Source organism: Castanea sativa, chromosome 1, assembly GCF_040712315.1.
Source record: "Castanea sativa cultivar Marrone di Chiusa Pesio chromosome 1, ASM4071231v1".
NCBI classification, from domain to species: domain Eukaryota; kingdom Viridiplantae; phylum Streptophyta; class Magnoliopsida; order Fagales; family Fagaceae; genus Castanea; species Castanea sativa.
In genome coordinates, this window is record NC_134013.1 from 5585432 (window position 1) to 5604650 (window position 19219).

At 35.4% G+C, this 19219-nt stretch overlaps 2 protein-coding genes across 2 annotated transcripts; both read left to right on the top strand.

Moving 5' to 3' along the window:
* Positions 1 to 5208: 5208 nt before the first annotated feature.
* Positions 5209 to 6006, top strand: LOC142636955 (putative carboxylesterase 2; the record flags this gene model as incomplete). Its single annotated transcript, XM_075811275.1, has 1 exon — positions 5209 to 6006. A coding segment is annotated over one exon (585 nt), but the record flags the coding sequence as incomplete, so codon positions are not given.
* A 6276-nt stretch (positions 6007 to 12282) lies between these two features.
* Positions 12283 to 13601, top strand: LOC142606432 (putative carboxylesterase 2). The gene has a single exon (XM_075777787.1). The coding sequence runs from the start codon at positions 12407 to 12409 to the stop codon at positions 13373 to 13375; it is 969 nt and encodes a 322-aa protein (XP_075633902.1). The 5' UTR covers positions 12283 to 12406; the 3' UTR covers positions 13376 to 13601.
* Positions 13602 to 19219: the final 5618 nt, after the last annotated feature.

Sequence of the window (19219 nt, forward strand, 5' to 3'; positions counted from 1 at the left end):
ATAAGGACTAGACTCACCGCATGAATAGCCACGGCAAGATAAGCGAATAAAACCTCGTCCACCTCGTGGCGAGATAAAATGGGTGGCCGAGATAGATATTGCTTAAGCCGTTGGAAAGCCGACTCACAATCCTCGGTCCATCGAAACCCTTTCCACTTGTTCAACAACCGAAAGAAAGGACGGCACCGGCCCGACCGAGAAATAAATCTGCTCAACGCAAAGAATCATTCCGGTCAATTTCGAATCTCCTTTGGGTTCCGAGGCGGCTGCAAATTTTGAATAGCCCTAACTCGCACCGGGTTCACCTCTATGCCCCTATGAGTGATCATATATCCTAAGAACTTTCCAGATCCCACTCCAAAAGAACACTTGGAGGCGTTAAGGCGCAACTTATACTTCCTCGCATTTGGAAGGTGTCGGCCAAATCCGTGATGTGCGAAGGTACCGTCTTACTCTTTACCACCATGTCATCCACGTATACTTCTATGGTTTTCCCCAGTTGCTGTTCAAACATTCGGGTCATCATTCTTTGATAAGTAGCCCCGCATTTTTTAACCCAAATGGCATGACTTTATAATGATAGTTCCCCGTTGGAGTAATGAAAGCGCCTTTTCCCCGATCCTCTAATGCCAAGGGGATTTGGTGGTAACCCCGAAAGGCGTCCAGAAACTCATCCGAGGATGTCCGACAGCAGCATCTACCGCCTGATCAATCCGTGGCATTGGGAATGAATCTTTAGGACAGGCCTTGTTCGTATCGCAAAGTCTACACATACTCTCCACTTGCCGTTCTTCTTCTTAACGACAACAAGATGAGCCAACCATTCGGGTAGAAAACTTCTTTGATAGCCCCCGCCCTTTTGAGTTTAAGAACCTCTTCCTTCACAGCCTCGAATGTTCTCGGGAAGATCGCCGAGGTGGCTGCCTCCTCGGAACAATGGCCGGATTGACGTTTAGATGATGACAAATAAAGTTCGGATCCACACCGGAGCCTCATAGGGGTCCCATGCAAAGACATCTAGATTATCCTTCAGAAATTTCAACAACTCCATCTTCTCTTGGTGTGGCAATCGTATGCCAACTTGAAAGAACCTCTCTGGATCATCGGTTATTACACACTTCGCTAACTCCTCTCAAACAGCCTCATCTTCTCGTCATCGCTCCAGTGCCTCCGAGCCGTTAATTGCTATGACTCCCGGATGGGCAAGGTTGATAACTCGACTTCGACCGACGAAGTACCGCAGCGGAGATGCATTGCTCGGCCACTACTCGACCGCCGAGGATTTCCTCAACATGTTCCCCCGAGGGGAATTTAACCTTAACGTGCAAGGTAGAGGAAACGGCTCCTGTGGCGTGCAGCCATGGCCTCGGCGAGGATGGCTGTATATGGAGAGTACGCGTCAACCACAATGAAATCTACTTCAACCGTTTCGTGCCGGATTGAACGGGTAAACGGATCCGTCCTTTTGGCACAACGGCTCTCCCTTCAAAGCTAATAAGAGGTGAGTCATAAGGAGTTAAATCTTCCAACTCCAACCTTAACCCCTTAAATAGATCGGGGTACATGATATCCGCACCGCCGCCCCGATCTATCATTACCCTCTTCACGTCATAATTACCTATTCCGAGGGTAACCACAAGAGCATCGTCATGGGCCGGATAGTCCCTACTTTATCCTCCTCGGAGAAACCCAAGACAGTAAAGTGCTCTTTAATCTCTTCGGCCTGCTACCCACATCCTCGGCCTGCGAATGGGAAACCGCCATAACCCTAGTAGGACCCGAGCCCGTCCTACCAGTGCAGCGAAGATAACATTAATCGTCCCCAATGCCGGCCGAGATGAACTATTCCGCCGGTTGTTTGAACCAACTTGACCGACTTGCCCGGTGGGCCGACACAAGTGCCGCTTTAACTTTCCCTCACCGACGAGCTGCTCTAGATGGTTCCACAGGTTCGACGGCTCTCGCAGTGTGGCCCACATCCCGATGGTACCGACAAAAGGTTTTGATTTCTTCTCGCAGGTCACCCGCCATTTTGCCGGCCACCCGAAGAAGGGCTCTTTACGAACTTTTTCTAATAACCGATGCACCGGTTCTCGGAACACGCATTTACAGCTGGGTGCCGCCGAGCCGGATTGTCCGAAGTAATCCCTCCTCGGCTTGTTGTTGTGATATCCGTCCGACCCGAAATCCCTTCTCTCCCGCGGGATAACCTTCTCCTTTCCTTTTCCCCGTTGCCGGTCTTCCTCTACCTTTTTATATTCATCAATACGATCCATAAGACGACGTACACCGCGGACGGGCTTTTTCGTCAAAGACTTTCTTAGGTCGTGATCGCAGGGAGGCCTACCTTAAAGGTATTTAGCGCCACCTCATCAAAGTCGCCGTCTATTTCATTAAACATCTCCCAATATCCGTCGGAGTATGCTTTCGTTGTCTCCCCTTCCTTCATGACCATGGATAGCAATGAGTCCAAGGGCCGAGGGACTCGCTACAAGTAATGAACCGAGAAGCAAACGCCCTAGTTAGTTCCCCAAACGAGCCTACGTACCCCGACTTGAGACCGTTGAACCATCTCATAGCCACAGTCCCAAGCCGGAGGGGAAGACTTTACACATCAAAGTCTCGTTATGAGAGTGCACCGCCATCCTTTGGTTGAAGTGACTCACGTGCTCCACCGGATCAGTCCGGCCATTATAGATGGTAAACGTGGGCCGGGTGAACCTCCCGGGGAGCCTTCCCCTCTCAATCCTTCGTGAAAACGGAGATTTAGAGAGTTGGTGCAACGCCCTACTCATGGTATCGTTGCCTAAACCCCTAGGACGAAGCTTCTTACGTCCGCGGATTGGCCGGTCGTTCTCCTCACCGCAGGATGTTGCACCGGTGGGGGAATATGACCTTGAACCGTAGCCATGTCCCCCATCCTTCTCTGAGGAAGAACTAGATGAGGACGGGGAAACCTTACGTTTAGCACGGCGTAACTTCCTCTTCAAACGATTGATTTCCTTCTGCATGGATTTAGAGCCCTCATCGTGGGTAGTGCTACCCCCTCCATGAGTATGGCTAGCCCCTGGATATTCTGTATGGACGCTTCCCTCACGATCCCTACGTTGTTCAAGACGTTCGAAATGATCTTCAGGTTGTGACCCCTGTGACTCTGCATGATGAGAGCCTAAGCCTGCCATAATATCCCTACTACTTCCAGACTAGATTCCCACAGACGGCGCCAATTGTAAGTGCACAATTGCACCTGAACCCAAGAATAGTTATGGGCTCAGACCCAATGAGCCTTAAACAATAAGAATTTGTAGAGTGTGGGCTTGAAACCCAGGTTAGAAGTGTATGAGGATGAAATGACAAACTAAAGATTCCAAGTACTTAGAGACAAAAAGGAGTAATGTAAATAGACCTCCTCGGACGTAAGCCGAAAACTGTTCTTATATTATATCTCTCTCTTTTTCCTTCTTCTTTTTAGGTTACAAAAAGTTCCGTCCAGTTTCTGTTCCCGATCCCTCCTTAAATACTCCTCTTTTTAATACTTTATCCACGTGTTGCCCCCCAATTCCTCCCTTAGCCTAGATATTTCTTTTCTTAGTGCCTTTGAACAGTAACTAGAAGTTTCCCTTCCACTGTTTAAGTGTCACTTCCTCATTAATGCGGCCAGGGTGGTAGGTGCAGGGTCTTTAATGTGGAGGTAGCAGCCTTTACCTTTGATATTCTTCCAACATCGGCGCTTCTAGGACATTCAAGGGTTCTCTCCCTTTAACCGTTGGTCTTGACCGTATCATTCCCTAATCTTTACCATGAAGTCTCAGGTTCTTTGATGTCAGTCCGAGGGGAAAACCATCCTCGGCTGGATCCTAGGATCCTCGGCGTATAGGCCGACCCATAGCACCAACAATCTCTAACCCCAGGGTCAGGTCGGCCTTCTTTAACAAGGCCCAAAAGGCCCACATTCCCACCAGGATCCTTTTGCCCCACACACATGCAATTGTATATACATTCGAATTATTTACTTTATTTAAAAATTTTACTAACTTCTAATGAGTAATTACCAAAAATAATTATTAATTCATCTAACTCTTCATTCAATTGGAGTTCAAATTATTTGTATTTCGTGACTATTTGAAGCTTATAGGGCTATTGAATGCCTGTAAATATTATTACATTCATATTATCATAAATTAGTATGTAATTCACACAAAGGCATTGATGTGTTTAAAATTAAATAAAAATTTTATCATAAAAATATAAATAATTACTCAAATTATTATTAAAAAAAATAGCATGTGACACATGCATATGTATAGATACATTTAAAATTAAATACAATTTTTATCATACAAATATAAATAACTAGTCAAATTATTTTTTTAATAAAAGTAAACGTAATTAGTTACATATTAAAATTTTTACCTAAATTTAATACTACTTATAATAATTTTTGTTGTGTGATTTTTGTTGTGTGGTAATTTTTATTGGGTATATGTGATTGGTTTTTAAAAAAAAAAAAAATTATAGTTCATTAATATTAGATTCTTAGTATTTTGCACTATTAATTCACTTGACACAAAGATTAAAAAATTTAAGTGAACACATGACACAAACTTAAGTGGATAATTATGGTGTAGTCCTCACATAAATTTAGATACATGATACAAAATTGGATTCTAATTGAATTTTCTCAGAGCTTTACCTATATATATATATATATATATATATATATATATATATATATATATATATATATATATATCCAAAAAGTGGGCAAGAGCACAGCTATAGAAGAAGTGCAGGATGCGGAAGCACAGATATAAGAAAAAAATGAAAGTAATGTAAAATGAAGTAATGTAATGTAAAACCAGCCAAGAAGGCGGTAGCACAGATATAATAAGAAAATGGAAAGTAGATTGAAAATACTGAAAATATATTGAAACACTTACAGGATAGTAGTAGATAAAGGTTACAAGATTACAAGCTTGGAGCAGGCTTCTAGAGTGATAAGAAAACTAGAAGGGATAATTGGTACTACGAAAACAAGGTGTTGGAAAACAAGTATACGTTTTTCCTAAGGAACAACCCCCTTATAAGTAAAATAAAGCATTGTTTAAATAATGAATAGTGACCAGTGACTTTTACTATTCATATCAAGTCTGTGAGAGACCACAGGAGCAAAGCCCAGACCGTTAGCAATTTGGCATTTTGTAATGGGTTGAGTCCCATTGTAACAATGGCGGGCCTGAGGCTTGGTTGAATGAGCATGTGGATTTTGAGAGAGTGTGCTTAGCTGGAGAAATTAGTGGTGCTAATGTTGCTTATAAGTTGGCTATGAAGGTTGGAGAGACCCAGGCCCAGGCTCAATTTGGGCTTAAGATGGGCCTTCTTGGGGTTGCTTTAGTCCACCCATTTTTTTGGGGTTCGAACCCTATTGGGTCAGAGGCCCAAAACCCAAGTAGGAAGGCCTTGGTGGATCGGTTGTGGCCATTTGTGTGCCCAGCCCAACCAGATAATGATGACCCATGGGCTAACCCGGTGGCAGAGGGTGCACCTAGCTTGGCCCAATTGGGGTGCAGGAGGGTTTTGGTGTGTGTGGCTGAGAAGGATATATTGAGGGATAGAGGGTGGCTTTTTTCTGAGGCATTGAGTAGGAGTGGATGGATGGGTGTGGTCGAAATTGAAGAAACAGAAGGGGAGGATCATGGGTTTCATTTGTATGATTTGAAATGTGAGAAAGCTAAGGATTTGATCAAACACTTGGCTGATTTCTTCAATAGGGACATGCCTACACTGATTTGATTTGATTGTGGGCTCCTGCAGTTGAGGAAAATAAGAAGCTGTAGTATCCTTTGTGCTTTTTTTTAATAAAAAAAAAATTTAAATTTAAATTTTAAGCTTTAAGATTTGTTGTTTTTGGTTTGTCTCTGTTTGGCTTTCTTCACGTAAAGCTTTGTCATCACTTGTCACATGTGTAGTATGTACAAATAATAATATTATCTTTCTTTTCAAAAAGTGAGAGCGAGTATTTGGGTTTTATATATATATATACACATATATATTTGTGTGTGCGCATTTGTGACATAGCGGTGAATATACGCAATCATATATACATTGTAATTATTTACTTATATTTAAAAATTTTACTAACTTCTAATGAGTAATTACCAAAAATAATTATTAATTCATCTGACTCTTCATTCAACTGGAGTTCGAATTATTTGTATTTCCTGACTATTTGAAGCTTTTAGGGCCGTTGGATGCATGTAAATATTATTACATTCATATTATCATAAACTAGCATGTAATCTATACAAACGCATAGATGCGTTTAAAATTAAATAAAAAATTTCTTATAAAAATATAAATAATTACTCAAATTATTAAAAAAAAAATAGCATGTGACATATGCATACATATAGATACATTTAAAATTAAACACAACTTTTATCATAAAAATATAGATAATTAGTCAAATTATTTTTTTTAAAAGTTAACATAATTAGTCACATATTAAAATTCGTACCTAAATTTAATACTACTTATGATTTTTTGATTTTTTTCTTCTAATTTTAATAAAAGAGAATGTGTGGTGATCTTTGTTGTGTGGTGATTTTTATTGAGTATATGTGACTGATTTTTTTAATTTTTAATTTTATAGTTCATTAATATTAGATTTTTAGTATTTTGTACTATTAACTCACTTGGCATAAAAATTAAAAAAATTAAGTGAACACATGACGTAAACTTAAATGGATAATTATAGTGTAATTTTCACATAAATTTAGACACACGACACAAAATTGAATTCTTATTTCAAATTTTAATTGAACTTTCTCTGAATTTATATATATATGTGTGATGTTCTACAGTATTATTTTGTAATACAATGAGAAATTGTGATTTGTGCGTGGTTATTTGTAATACACCATTTTAATATGCTAGATGTAACTGTTAATTATTTTTCGTTGTTGATATAAGTAATCATCACATCGAATCACGTTAATTATTTTATTTCTATTTATATTATTCTATCTGCTTCTTTCCACTTTAACATAAATCAATAAAATAACTCAGGAAAATACAATTGGCATCAAATTCCTAAAAACAAAAGGACAAACTCTAATAGTTGTTTTTGTGGTGAAAGTTGGGGTTTCCACTTCTAGTTGAGAAGCCAAAGCAACCGATTTGTTTAGGCATATTGGCATCTCCTTTAGAAACTTCCACTGAAACTCATCTTATGTCCGTGCTTGAATTTTTTTCTGCTTTCTTTTTTTATAATTTTTTTTAATAAGTTGAATTTGCTTTGCTTGGATTGTTATTAAGTGCTTTACAAGAAATATATCTATAGTCTATACTATTATGGAAAATGTTATGTTCACAACATTTTTACAACAAATCCTATGTGGAAGGTTGTTACGGGTTATTAATGGTGGGGTAGAAAAGTAATTTCACTGATAAGTTCAAATTTAAACCAATAACAACTAACCACCTCTGATTTGTTGTGAAAATGTTGTAAAAATATTGTGGACGTAGCACCTCTCTTATTTAAGGGGCTTCCTCTGCTTGGATTTATCATTTTTTAGTTCAAAAATACCCTTACACCTCTATGTTTAAGTATAGACAAAACTAAAAGACAATTTGGTAAAAATGTAACTCTAACTCCCACTAAAACATTGCCTAAAAAATAGGACCACTCTCCTATTAATTTTCAAATTGTTTTATCCACTTTTAAATTAGATTTTCAAAAAAAAAATTATATATATAAAATAAAAACACAGAGTTTTTTCTTTTGGCTTAAAAAAAGTATCATCGCACGCGTGTGATGAGACTAGTCTATACTACTATTTAAGAGACTTCCTCTGTTTGGATTCCTCATTTTTTAGTTTAAAAATATGCTAACATCCCTATGTTTAAGTAGAGACAAAACTAAAGGAGAATCCGGTAAAAATGCAACTTTAACTCCCACTAAAACATTGCCTAAAAAATAGAACCACTTTTTTTAATTTTCAAATTGTTTTATCTACTTATAAATCAGATTCTCAAAATAAAAATTATATATATATATATAATAAAAACACAGGTTTTGTTCTTTTTTGCTAAAAAGCAAAAGCCTCACCGCACGCATTTTTTTGCTAAAAAAGAAAGTTTCATTGCACGCGCGAAGCGAGTGTGATGAGGCTAGTCTTCTATACTATTATTTAAGGGGTTTCTCCTGTTTGAATTCCTCATTTTTTTAGTTCAAAAATGCTCTTATACTCCTATGTTTAAGCAATTTTAAAACTACAGGAAAGTCTGGTAAAAATGCAATTCTAACTCCATTAAAAAAAAAATTATGTTTTTTATTATATACTAACCTCATTACACGCGCTTCACGCGTGTGGTAAGGCTTTTTTTGTGGTAGTAGCAAAAAAAAAATTATGTTTTTTATTATATACTAACCTCATTACACGTGCTTCGTGTACGTGCGATGATGCTTTCTTTCTTTTTTAGTAATCGTAGCTGTAAGTGCACAATTGCACCCGGACCCAAAAACGAATGCTGGGCTCAGGCCTAATGAGCCTTATACAATAAAATTTGTAAAGTATGGGTTTGAAACCTAGGCTTGGGATGTTGGAAGTTCGATTAACAGGCTAGAGTGTTACAATTTGTGCAAATGACGAACAAATATGACAAATAGATCTCCTCGGACGTAAGCCGATGATGATTTGTATAAATATTCTCTCTCTAGGCCAAAGTTTACAGTCCTTAGTTCCTATTTTATTCTTAGCAGAAAGTGCCGATCCCCTTCTCTTTCCTCTCTCGTCTCCTTATATACTTCTTCCTCTTCACTGTTCATTCACGTGTCGTACAAATCTTTCCCTTAGATACTTGTCTCATCCACCACCTTCTTGAAGTCCATTAAATAATAGTAGGAAGGTTTAACTCTATTGTTCAGAGGTCATTTCCCCATTAATGCGGTCAGGGAGGTAGATGCAGGGTTTTTAATGTGGAAGTAACAACCTTTTCCCTAGATATTTCCATCACATCCTTGCGTCTAGAGGGTGCTTGGATCACCCTCTTACCCATCAGTTTTTCCATAACTCTGCCTTTAACCTTCTTGGCAAGTCTCGGGGTCATTTTCGGGCCTGTCCGAGGAGACATTCCTCCTCGGACAACTCCTCGGACCTTTACGGTGCAGACTGACTTGTGGGCCTGGAGGTTTTAATCAAAAAACAAACTGGTACCCGTCAATAAAGCCCAAAGCCCAAATGTTTATTCGAGAATTTTTACCCCCCACAGTAGTAAAAAAAATGTGTTCTATTTATTTATTTTATATATATAATTTTTATATTGAGAATCTAATTTATAAGTGTATATATCTATTCAGTAATTTAGTTTTTATTTTATTTTATAACTATTAGTAGTTTTTTTTGGGATATTTTGTTTGGTTTTTGGATAAACATAAGTTTTTTTTTAAAGGAATAAAATAGTAGCAAATGTGGGTTGTTTAACTTATTTTTCTATTTAAAAAAAAAAAAACATATAGTTAATTTGAAGAAGTGGGTTAGTGGATAAATGTATAATTATTTTGAAGAAGTGGGTTAGTGGAAGAGTGTTCCTATTTTGTAGGCAATGTTTTAGTTCAAGTTAGATATGTATTTTTACCAAACTATCATTTAGTTTTGGCTTTACTTAAACCTAGGAGTGTAGGGGTATTTTGGAACAAAAAAAATCCGGTCCAAACAGAGGAAGCCCATTAAATAGTAGTATAGATATATAATTTTTATTCTGAGAACCATCAGGAAAGTGGTCCTGTTTTGTAGGCAACATTTTAGTGGAAATTAAATATGTATCTACTTATATAAAAAAGTGTTTATATTTATTTAGTTTAGTTTTTTTTATTATTTAGTTTTGTTTTTGGATAAACATGGGGTTTTTTTTTTTAAGGAAAAAAAACACATTTAACTTATTTTTCTATTTAAAAAAAAAAACGTATAGTTACTTTAAAGAAGTGGGTTAGTGGAAGAGTGTTCCTATTTTGTAGGCGATGTTTTAGTGCAAGTTAGACATGTATTTTTACTAAACTATCCTTTAGTTTTGTCTTTACTTAAACTGAGAAAATTAAGGGTATTTTGGACCCCAAAAAAATCTGGTTCAAACATAGGAAATCCCTTAAATAGTAGTATAGATAAATTAAAATTTCAAAATAAAAATTATATATATATATAAAATAAAAACACAATTTTTTCTTTTGGCTAAAAAAAAGCCTCATTACAGGCATGAAGCGCGTGTAACGAGGCTAGTATAATACTTGTATAGTATGATTTTTTTGTTGCATGTGATTCTAAGTGCTCATAATAACTACCCTATAATATTTACAATTGATTCTCAACAAAAACTCAAAAAAAGAAAGAAAGAATGAGATGTGTGCAATCTTATTATATTTATATCTCTGGAAATAATTTATATATAATATTTACAATTCTAGGATGAGACGTGTCTAAATCTTATATTTATATATCCGGAATTTCCCTGTTACCTATCTCAACAAACACAAAAAAAGAAAAAAGGAATGAGATGTGGGCAATCTAATTATATTTATATCTATGGAAATAACTAACATATAATATTTACAATTCCAGGATAAGATGCGTCCAAATCTTATATTTAAATCTCCGGAATTTCCCTGTTACCTAACCTTAAGTGCTTTAAATATAGGAGAATTTGAGAAGGAAAGTAAACAGAACAATACACACACACACAGGGAATGGGGACATTTTAACTCACTCTTAGGCTTTGTCCCCATTCCCTGTGTGTGTTGTTCTGTTTACTTTCCTTCTAAAAATATATATATATATATATATATATATATATATATATAGAAGAATTATTGTGTACTTCTAGAGTATCATAAATGTGTACTCTTTTTTTTATATGAATGATAGGTCCTACTAATTAAATTCATGGTGGAACCTATCATTCATGTGAGAGGTGAAGTACACATTTATGATATTGCGAAAATATCTAATAACATTCCTTAAATATAAAGGTGAGTCCTACATAAAAAGTAATACCTAGGATGATTCTATGATTATATGCATGATCTCTGCTCAACAAATATTATACAGAATAGTCTCATTTCATTTCCACCACACAAACAATTGGATTGGGTCCATCATCAATCGTCGGTAATAAGAGAACATATTTGTCTCCTCTCTCCTCCGTTGACAAAAAGACTTGTTTTTCGTGTAAGTCGTCAGAATACAGATAATATTTTATCATTTTTGATAGGAAAATGCTTACGGATTTTACTTTTATGTTGAAATGTCATATATATATATATATATATATATATATATATATATATATATATATATATATATGTGTGTTGTTTTTTAGATTCTCTCCTTAAAATTTAGTCATGTGACTATTTAACTGAAAAATACACTTTCATTTTATGAAAAAAATCTACATGGCAAAATCTTAAGAGACCTAAAGAACAACACATAAGTAGCGTGTACCTAATTCTTGGCCTAAGTAGTGTACTGAAGTTTTGTTCAAAATTTAAGTTATCTATCTGTAGTTTAAAATTTGACACGTACCCACCTGAAGTTAACTTAGTTAGAGTTCCGTAACATAGATTTATTAAAAACATGACTAAATATGTAATTTTGTTATACTTTTATGTCTCTCTCCTTCAAAATCACAAAAAACATAAAAATACAAGATCAAGTAAGATAAAAAATGATCTAAAGAACACTTTTATCATGAAATTTCAAATTACTGGGAGGCAATTTAAATTTCGGTCAGACCTTAGGTAAGTAAGTGTCAAATTTCAAACCATAGGTAGACAACTTAAATTTCGGCCAAATTATAGGTAGATAAATTGTAATTTGCCCACATACATACATACATAAATTCTATAGTTTTAGAATCACGGTCTTTAAGTGGTGGAAAAAAAAAGTATTTGTTAAAGTAGAAGATAATCAATTATAATTTACTACATAAGATAATTGTGGCAAAAAATATGTAAAAGTGTATGGTCCTAGAAGTATTATTTTTTATTTTAAATTTTGGCTATTTTATAAAAAATTCAAATGAATTCATAATAAGTTGTAATAGAAAAAAAATAAAATTGAACCCAAAAAATAGGATAGGTTTGTGTTTGATTTTTTTATTTTTATTTTATCCTTTTAAACTTTAGTTATTTTAAGAAGAGTCAAACAAATATGTGATAAATTGGGACAGATGAAACGAGTTAAAAGCGTGACAAATTTGTATTCCAAGCTGTCCGCATGTGATGTTGGAAGTTGGAACCGTCTAGTTCACTCCTTTTATAAAGGAACACATCCAAGTCCAACCCATCCGATTCCTCCTCACCGCTTCCAATCTCTCTCTCAAAGCACGCGACTGCACACACACAAACACACAGATGAATCCAAGTAACGCAGATGTATCTCTTGAGGTACCTCCTTACCTTAGAGTATACAAAGATGGAACCTTGGAAAGGCTTGCTGGAACCCAAGTTGCCCCTTCTGGGTTAGATCCTCAAACTGGTGTTGTATCCAAAGACATAGTGATAATACCACAAACCGGTGTCTCAGCCAGACTTTACTGTCTCAACAAAGAAATCAATGACCCTCAAAAGCTTCCCATAGTTCTTTACTTTCACGGAGGAGCATTTTGCATATCATCAACCTCTGATCCCTTCTACCACAACAGCCTCAACGCACTAGTTGCTGAAGCTAACATCATTGTTATCTCTGTAAACTACAGGATAGCCCCTGAGTTCCCACTTCCAACAGCCTATGAAGATTGCTGGGATGCGCTCAAGTGGGTGGATTCTCAAGCTGTGGGAAACGATGGCCTTGAGCCATGGCTCAAAGACAAAGCTGACTTTGAGAGAGTTTACTTGGTTGGAGACAGTGCCGGTGCTAATATTGCACACCACATGGCCTTGAGGGCTAAGTCAAACTCGGACTTAAATCTCATCAAGCTCAATGGGATTGGTTCAATTAATCCTTATTTCTGGAGTGAAAAGCCAATTGGGTTAGAGGTCACAGATCCAGTAAGAAAAGCAATGGTGGACAAGTGGTGGAACTATGTGTGTCCATCTGATAAAGGTTGTGATGATTTACTTATAAACCCATATGTGGATGGTGCACCAAGTTTTGCTAACTTGGCCTGCCATAAAATACTTGTTCTTGTTGCTGAGAAAGATATATTGAGGGATAGAGGTAAGCTTTATTATGAAAAATTGGTGAATAGTGAGTGGAAAGGTACGGCTGAGATCTTCGAGACTGAAGGGGAAGATCACGTGTTTCATATCTTTGATCCCAATTGTCAAAAAGCGAAGATCTTGATTAAACGCCTGGCTTCCTTCATCAACCAGCGATACTAGTCTCTGATCTCTCGTGTCAATGTGTGATGGAGTATTAAATTTCAAAGTTTGGAATTGAAAAATAAAGAGAAAGCTGACTTTCTGCTGTTTGCATTTAATTCTTAGCCTGTCAAAGTTTCCAACCTCCATCTAGATATGATTCACTACACCATTTAATATTGTATCGCAAATTGTGTCCTTCAGTTATTGTCATGCAATATATAATTATAAGTTGCTTCAAATTTTCAATCCTATTGTCTTCATCAATGACGAAGGCAGTCTTGTAATATAGGCTATATTTTTACAATTTACTTTAAGATGTTATTAATTTTCATGTGGCTGATTACTGACAAAATCATGTAATTAATTGACATTATCCATTTCTCTCGTAGATGAGAAATTTGGATTTAAACAGCCTTCTCACTTAAGTCAGAAGACAGACCCAAATTCATTGGAGTACTGTGACAAATACAAAATTTTTTATATTTAGCACACTAAATATAAAAAATTATTTTCATAAAATGTATCAAATATCAAATAAGGGGCTGTTTAGTAATGTTATTCTAGTAATATTGTTTGCATTTTTAGAAAATACATGCGGGTGAAAAGTATAAAAAATATGAGTAATATTATTTAAACATTGAAAATTAATGCTAAAAACACCGTACCAAACTGCTCTTAAATTTCACAAATTACTATAGTATTCAAAAAATATTTTCGCCCTGCCTACCCTTAGTGCAATAGTTATTTTACAAGTATAAGTGTTTGTGGAATGTGAGAGATAAATGTTGAGATTTAAATTTTCAAAAGAGGAATTCACACACATATATATATATATATATAGATTAAATCAAGATAAAATTTTTATTTTGTATTAAAAAAAAAATACCACTTCCGTAAAATGTGTCAACTAACAAATAAATTTGGCATATAGCTTGTGCCACATAAAGTGGCACAAGTTGTGCAGCATAGCTTGCTGCAGTAAGATGTGCCCAACTATTTTTTTATTCTATCTCAAATTTTTTTTTATTTATTTATTCAACTCTCTCTTTCCCACGTCACTTCCCACTTCTTATCACATCCCATGTCCTATCACTATGCCTCACTCTTTGGCAGTCCGATGTGCTTAACATATTCGTTTTTGTAAATTTTTTAATACAAAAAAGTTTAATCACAATTTTGTCACAACTGACTTCGGTGACAAGTCGAAATTTTAGGTTGCGTTCGGTTAGGTATAAAATATTTTTTAGGTGTAAAATAATTTCAGCTAAAAATATTTTTAGGGAAAAAAATATATTTTTAGGTGTTTGGTAACATTTTAAAAAATACTTTGAAAAATATTTTTAGGTATTTAGTTGTGATCTTGAAAATATTATAAAAAATATATTTTCTACTTGTTGCTCACATTTTTTCACATTTTTTCAGCTTCCAAACAAATATCATTTCTCAATACAGAACAACAAAACCCCAAAAAAAAAAAAAAACTCATCAAATTTTCTCAATAAGACAACAAAATCCAAAAAAAAAAAAAAAACTCATCATCAAATTTTCTCAATACAGAACAACAAAACCCAAATCCGGTCAGAGAAGAATGAAGAGAGTCTCAATACAAAACAACAAAACCCAAAAAAAAAAAAAATCATCAAATCCGGTCAGAGAAGAATGAAGACAAAGAGAGAGAGAGAGGTGACTGGGTTCGATGTTAAGGCGAGATCGCGCGGCGAAGGCGAAGGTGAGCACGATCAGATCGAGTTCATCAGAGATCGTGTGGCGATGGCGATGGCGAAGGCGAGATCGCGCTGGCGCGGGATGGCGAAGGCGAGATCTTGCGGTGATGGTGATGGCGAAGGCGCGATCTTGCCGGCGCGGGTTGGGGCGCGATCTCACTCACTTTCTCTCTCTCTCTCTCTCTCTCTCTCTCTCTCTCTCTCTCTCTTTATGCTCTGTCTCTCTGTTTTCTGAAAAACTTCTATTTGAAGGTAAAATAGAGATGGAAATTGTTTTACAGGTGGGAATGGGGTATTTTACAGTCAATGCAAGTGATTTTCAGTTTGACCAAGTTTTTAGTTGTTGCCAAACACACGCAAACGTGTAAAATATTTTCTGAAACTTATTTACTGTCCAACCAAACGCAGCCTTAGAGTAAAAGGGGTGAGTTTATGTGGGTTGTCATCTTCATCACTTACGAATTGTTATATGGGCAAGTTCAAAAGTTGTACTCCTAGCATTTTTTTTTATATGCCTAACATTACTCTTTTAATATAAAAGATGAGCAGTTTGTTTTAGATAATTTTAATATGTTGTAATTTTAAAATAAAAAATGTGATATAAGGTATATTGTAAAGTGACGTATTAAAATATATAAAGTAAATTTTTAATATGTCAAAATAACAATTTCTTAAATTACCAAATGTTAATGCTCTAACATAATTAAGTTTTACCCTGTGATTAGTGTACTTAAGATATATTTTTTTCTTTCAAGAAGTACTTGTAGTGATCTCACGTGTAAGTACCGAGATCCAATCACAAGGACCTTGACGAGTTGTGAAATAAGGTATAAATTTGGGTGCAAACTTAATATAAATAAAAAAGACGTCCTTTTATTGTCCATATTAACAATTTCACACCTCAATGGATTGTGGAAAATGTAATGGAAAAGATTAAATCATAAATGAAAGTTGGAAGGTAAAGGCAAGCAAGATATTGACAGTTTGTATCTTTTTAATCTTGGAAAAGTAAAAGCAAGCAAGACATTACAATCCTATCCAAATCCAATATCTTTATTTTCACTCACCTTTACGTCCCTACAAAACTCACCAATCCAAACCAAAAGCTTCCTCTACTCGTCTACTTTCCATGGTGGTGCTTTTTGTGTCTCATCTCCATTCACTTCCAAGCAGTGGCGGAGCTAGAATTTTAGTTTAGAGGGGGCAAAATTAAAAGACGATATTAAAAGTACAATTTATCTAAAAAATATTAATCAACAATAATAACAAAATAAATAAATAATTGTAAGCAAATATGAATATATTTCATATTATTAAAATAAATAAACAAAAACAACCAATTCATAGCTACTAAAAAATTTACAAACTGATAGAGTAAAAATATGATTAGTGTTACTTAAAAAATATAATGAATAAATGTTTAAAATTATTTTTTGTAATTGGTGACATGCCAATTTGTAAGATATAAGTAGTAAAATTTGTAATATCTCTAGCATCATTCAAAGATAAAATGTTGTGAAAAATATCATAAATAATAAAAATAGTGTAAATAATGATATAAAATAAAAATAAAAATAGTGAAATAGGTGGTTTGGTCCCTTCAAGTTTCAATAAGTAGAAGTTTTTTTTTTTTTTTTTCTTCATGTGACTGCTAAAAAAAAAAAAAAAAAAAAAAAAAAGGAGTCAGGGGGGGCAGGTGCCCCCCCTCGCCCCCCTCTGGCTCCGCCAGTGCTTCCAAGTACTATAACTGCAAAGCGAACGTTGTTTCACTCTCAGTGAATTATAGGCAAGCCCTTGAACACCCAATTCCAGCTACGTACAAGGATTCTTGGGCTATTCTACGATGGGTTGAGTGCCATTGTAACTATAATAGGCCTGAGATATGGTTGAATTATGAGCATGTGGATTTTGAGAGTGTTCTCGGCTGGAGAAAGTTCTACTGCTATTGCTTATAATCTGGCTATGAAAGATGAAGAGGCCCAAGCCCACTTTGGGCTTAAGATGGGCCTTTTGGGGTTTCTTTGGTACAGGATTCATACTATATTGGGTTGGAGGCCCAAGATCCAAGCAGGAATGCCTTAGTGGATTGGTTATGGCCATTTGTGTGCCAGAACCAACCAGATAATGACGACCTGCAGGTTAATGCGGTGGCAAAGGGTGCACCTAGCTTGGCCCAATTCAGGGGTGTAGGAGGGTTTTGGTATGTGTGGCTAGGATAGATGGTGCCATTTTTATGAGGCATTGACTAAGAGTGGATATATGGGTATGGTGGAGATTGAAGAAACATAAGGGGGAGGATCATGGGTTTCATTTGTATGATTTGAAGTGTGAGAAAGCTAGGGATTTGATCAAACACTTGGTTGATTTCTTCAATAGTGATTTGATTTGATTGTGGGCTCTTGCAGTTGCGGAAACTATAACATCCTTGTTTCTATTGGGCTTCTTCATGTAAAAGTTTTGTCATCATTTATCACATATATAGCACCTACAAATATATTTATTACCATTTTTTTTTCAAAAAGTGAGACCGAGGCATTTGGGCCAAAAAAAGCCAATTATATGTACCAAAGTTCTTGTTAAGCACAATTAGGGGATGTCATTATCAAATTTAATTAACATAGAGATGGGCCAACAAAGTAGGTTCCAGTTAACTCAACTGGTAAAGTCTCTGATGGTTGTATAAGAGATCTGGGGTTCAATCTCTGCCTACACCAAAAACTGATTGATGTCTTGGTCTAATGATAAAGAGCTATTATTAGGAGCGGACGTCATTGGTTAAAACTCTCTAAAAAAAAAAAAAGAGATGGGCAAAAAAAAAAAAACCAATTATATATACCGAAGTTCTTTTTAAGCACAATTTGGGGATGTCATTTTCAAAATTAATTAACATAGAGGTGAATCCACGCATTCATGCATGTATATATTGGAATTATTTACTTATATTTAAAATTTTTATGAAATTCTAATGACCAAAAAAATTATTTATAAAAAAAATTGGTAATTTATCCGACTTTTCATTCAATTGAAGTTCAAAATTATTTTTATTTCTTAATTATTTGAAGCTTTTAAGCCGTTTGAGTGCATGTAAATTGTTAGAATAGATTAATAGCTTCGTATTATCATATATAATTAAATCATGATTTTGTAATATCATCGAAATCTATGATTTTGGGTTATTTTTAATACACAATTCTAAATAGTAGAGGTACGGTACTCATCAATGGTTTTTCATTTATTGCTGTAATCATGTAAGTAATTGTTAGGAAGAATCACGCTAATTCTTTTACTTTTTTTTTTTTTCCTTTCTTCTCTTTATATCATTCTATTTTTTTTCTTTCCATTTTAACATAAATCAATAAAATGACTCAAGAAAATATAATTTGGTGTAAAATTCCTAAAAACAAAAGGACAAACTCTAATAGGAATAGTTGTTTTCGGGGGAAGGTTGGGCAGCTCGTTTCCCAGTTGAGAAGCCAAAGCAACCGTTTTGATTTTTTTTTCTTTTAAATTTATTTTTTAAATTAAAAGAAAATTTAAGCTAGAAACTTTTAGTGAAATACATCTTGTGCTTGAGCTTGATTGTTGTTTTGCTTGGGTTGTTGTTGCCTTGTTGGCTGCTTTACAAGCCAGAAATATGGTACATGTATGGTATGATTTTGTATTGCTTGCGTTGTCGAGTGCTTACAATAACTAACATAAAATATATACAATTTGGAATGAGACTTGTCCAATCTTTATATTCTTGTATCTCTGGAATTCCCTGTTACCTAACCTTAAGTGCCTTGAAATTAAGGAAAAGGGCTTCAAAAAAGTAGAAGAAGGATGATTCTATCCATGATCCGCGATAAATAAATATTACACAAAATAGTTCTTATTTCATTTTCCACCACACAAACAATTGGTCCTATCATCAATGGTCGGTAGTAAAGAAATTTTTTGTCTCAAAAAGGAAAGGTTTTGGTCCAAGTGTTTGGATCAGTGTTATTAAACCTGGCCTGGCTCAGCCGGTTGAGTCGGTGACCCAGCGTATTGATTGGGTCGAGTGATCAAATGGATTAGAAAAGTATGTGATCCGGTCAAAATCAGTGTAATGCAGTGGGTTTTAAGCAACCTGTGTGATCCAGTTGGGCTTTATTAA

Coding starts and splice junctions, on each gene's coding strand:
- LOC142606432 (XM_075777787.1), top strand. CDS start 12,407: ATGAATCCAAGTAACGCAGATGTATCTCTTGAGGTACCTCCTTACCTT.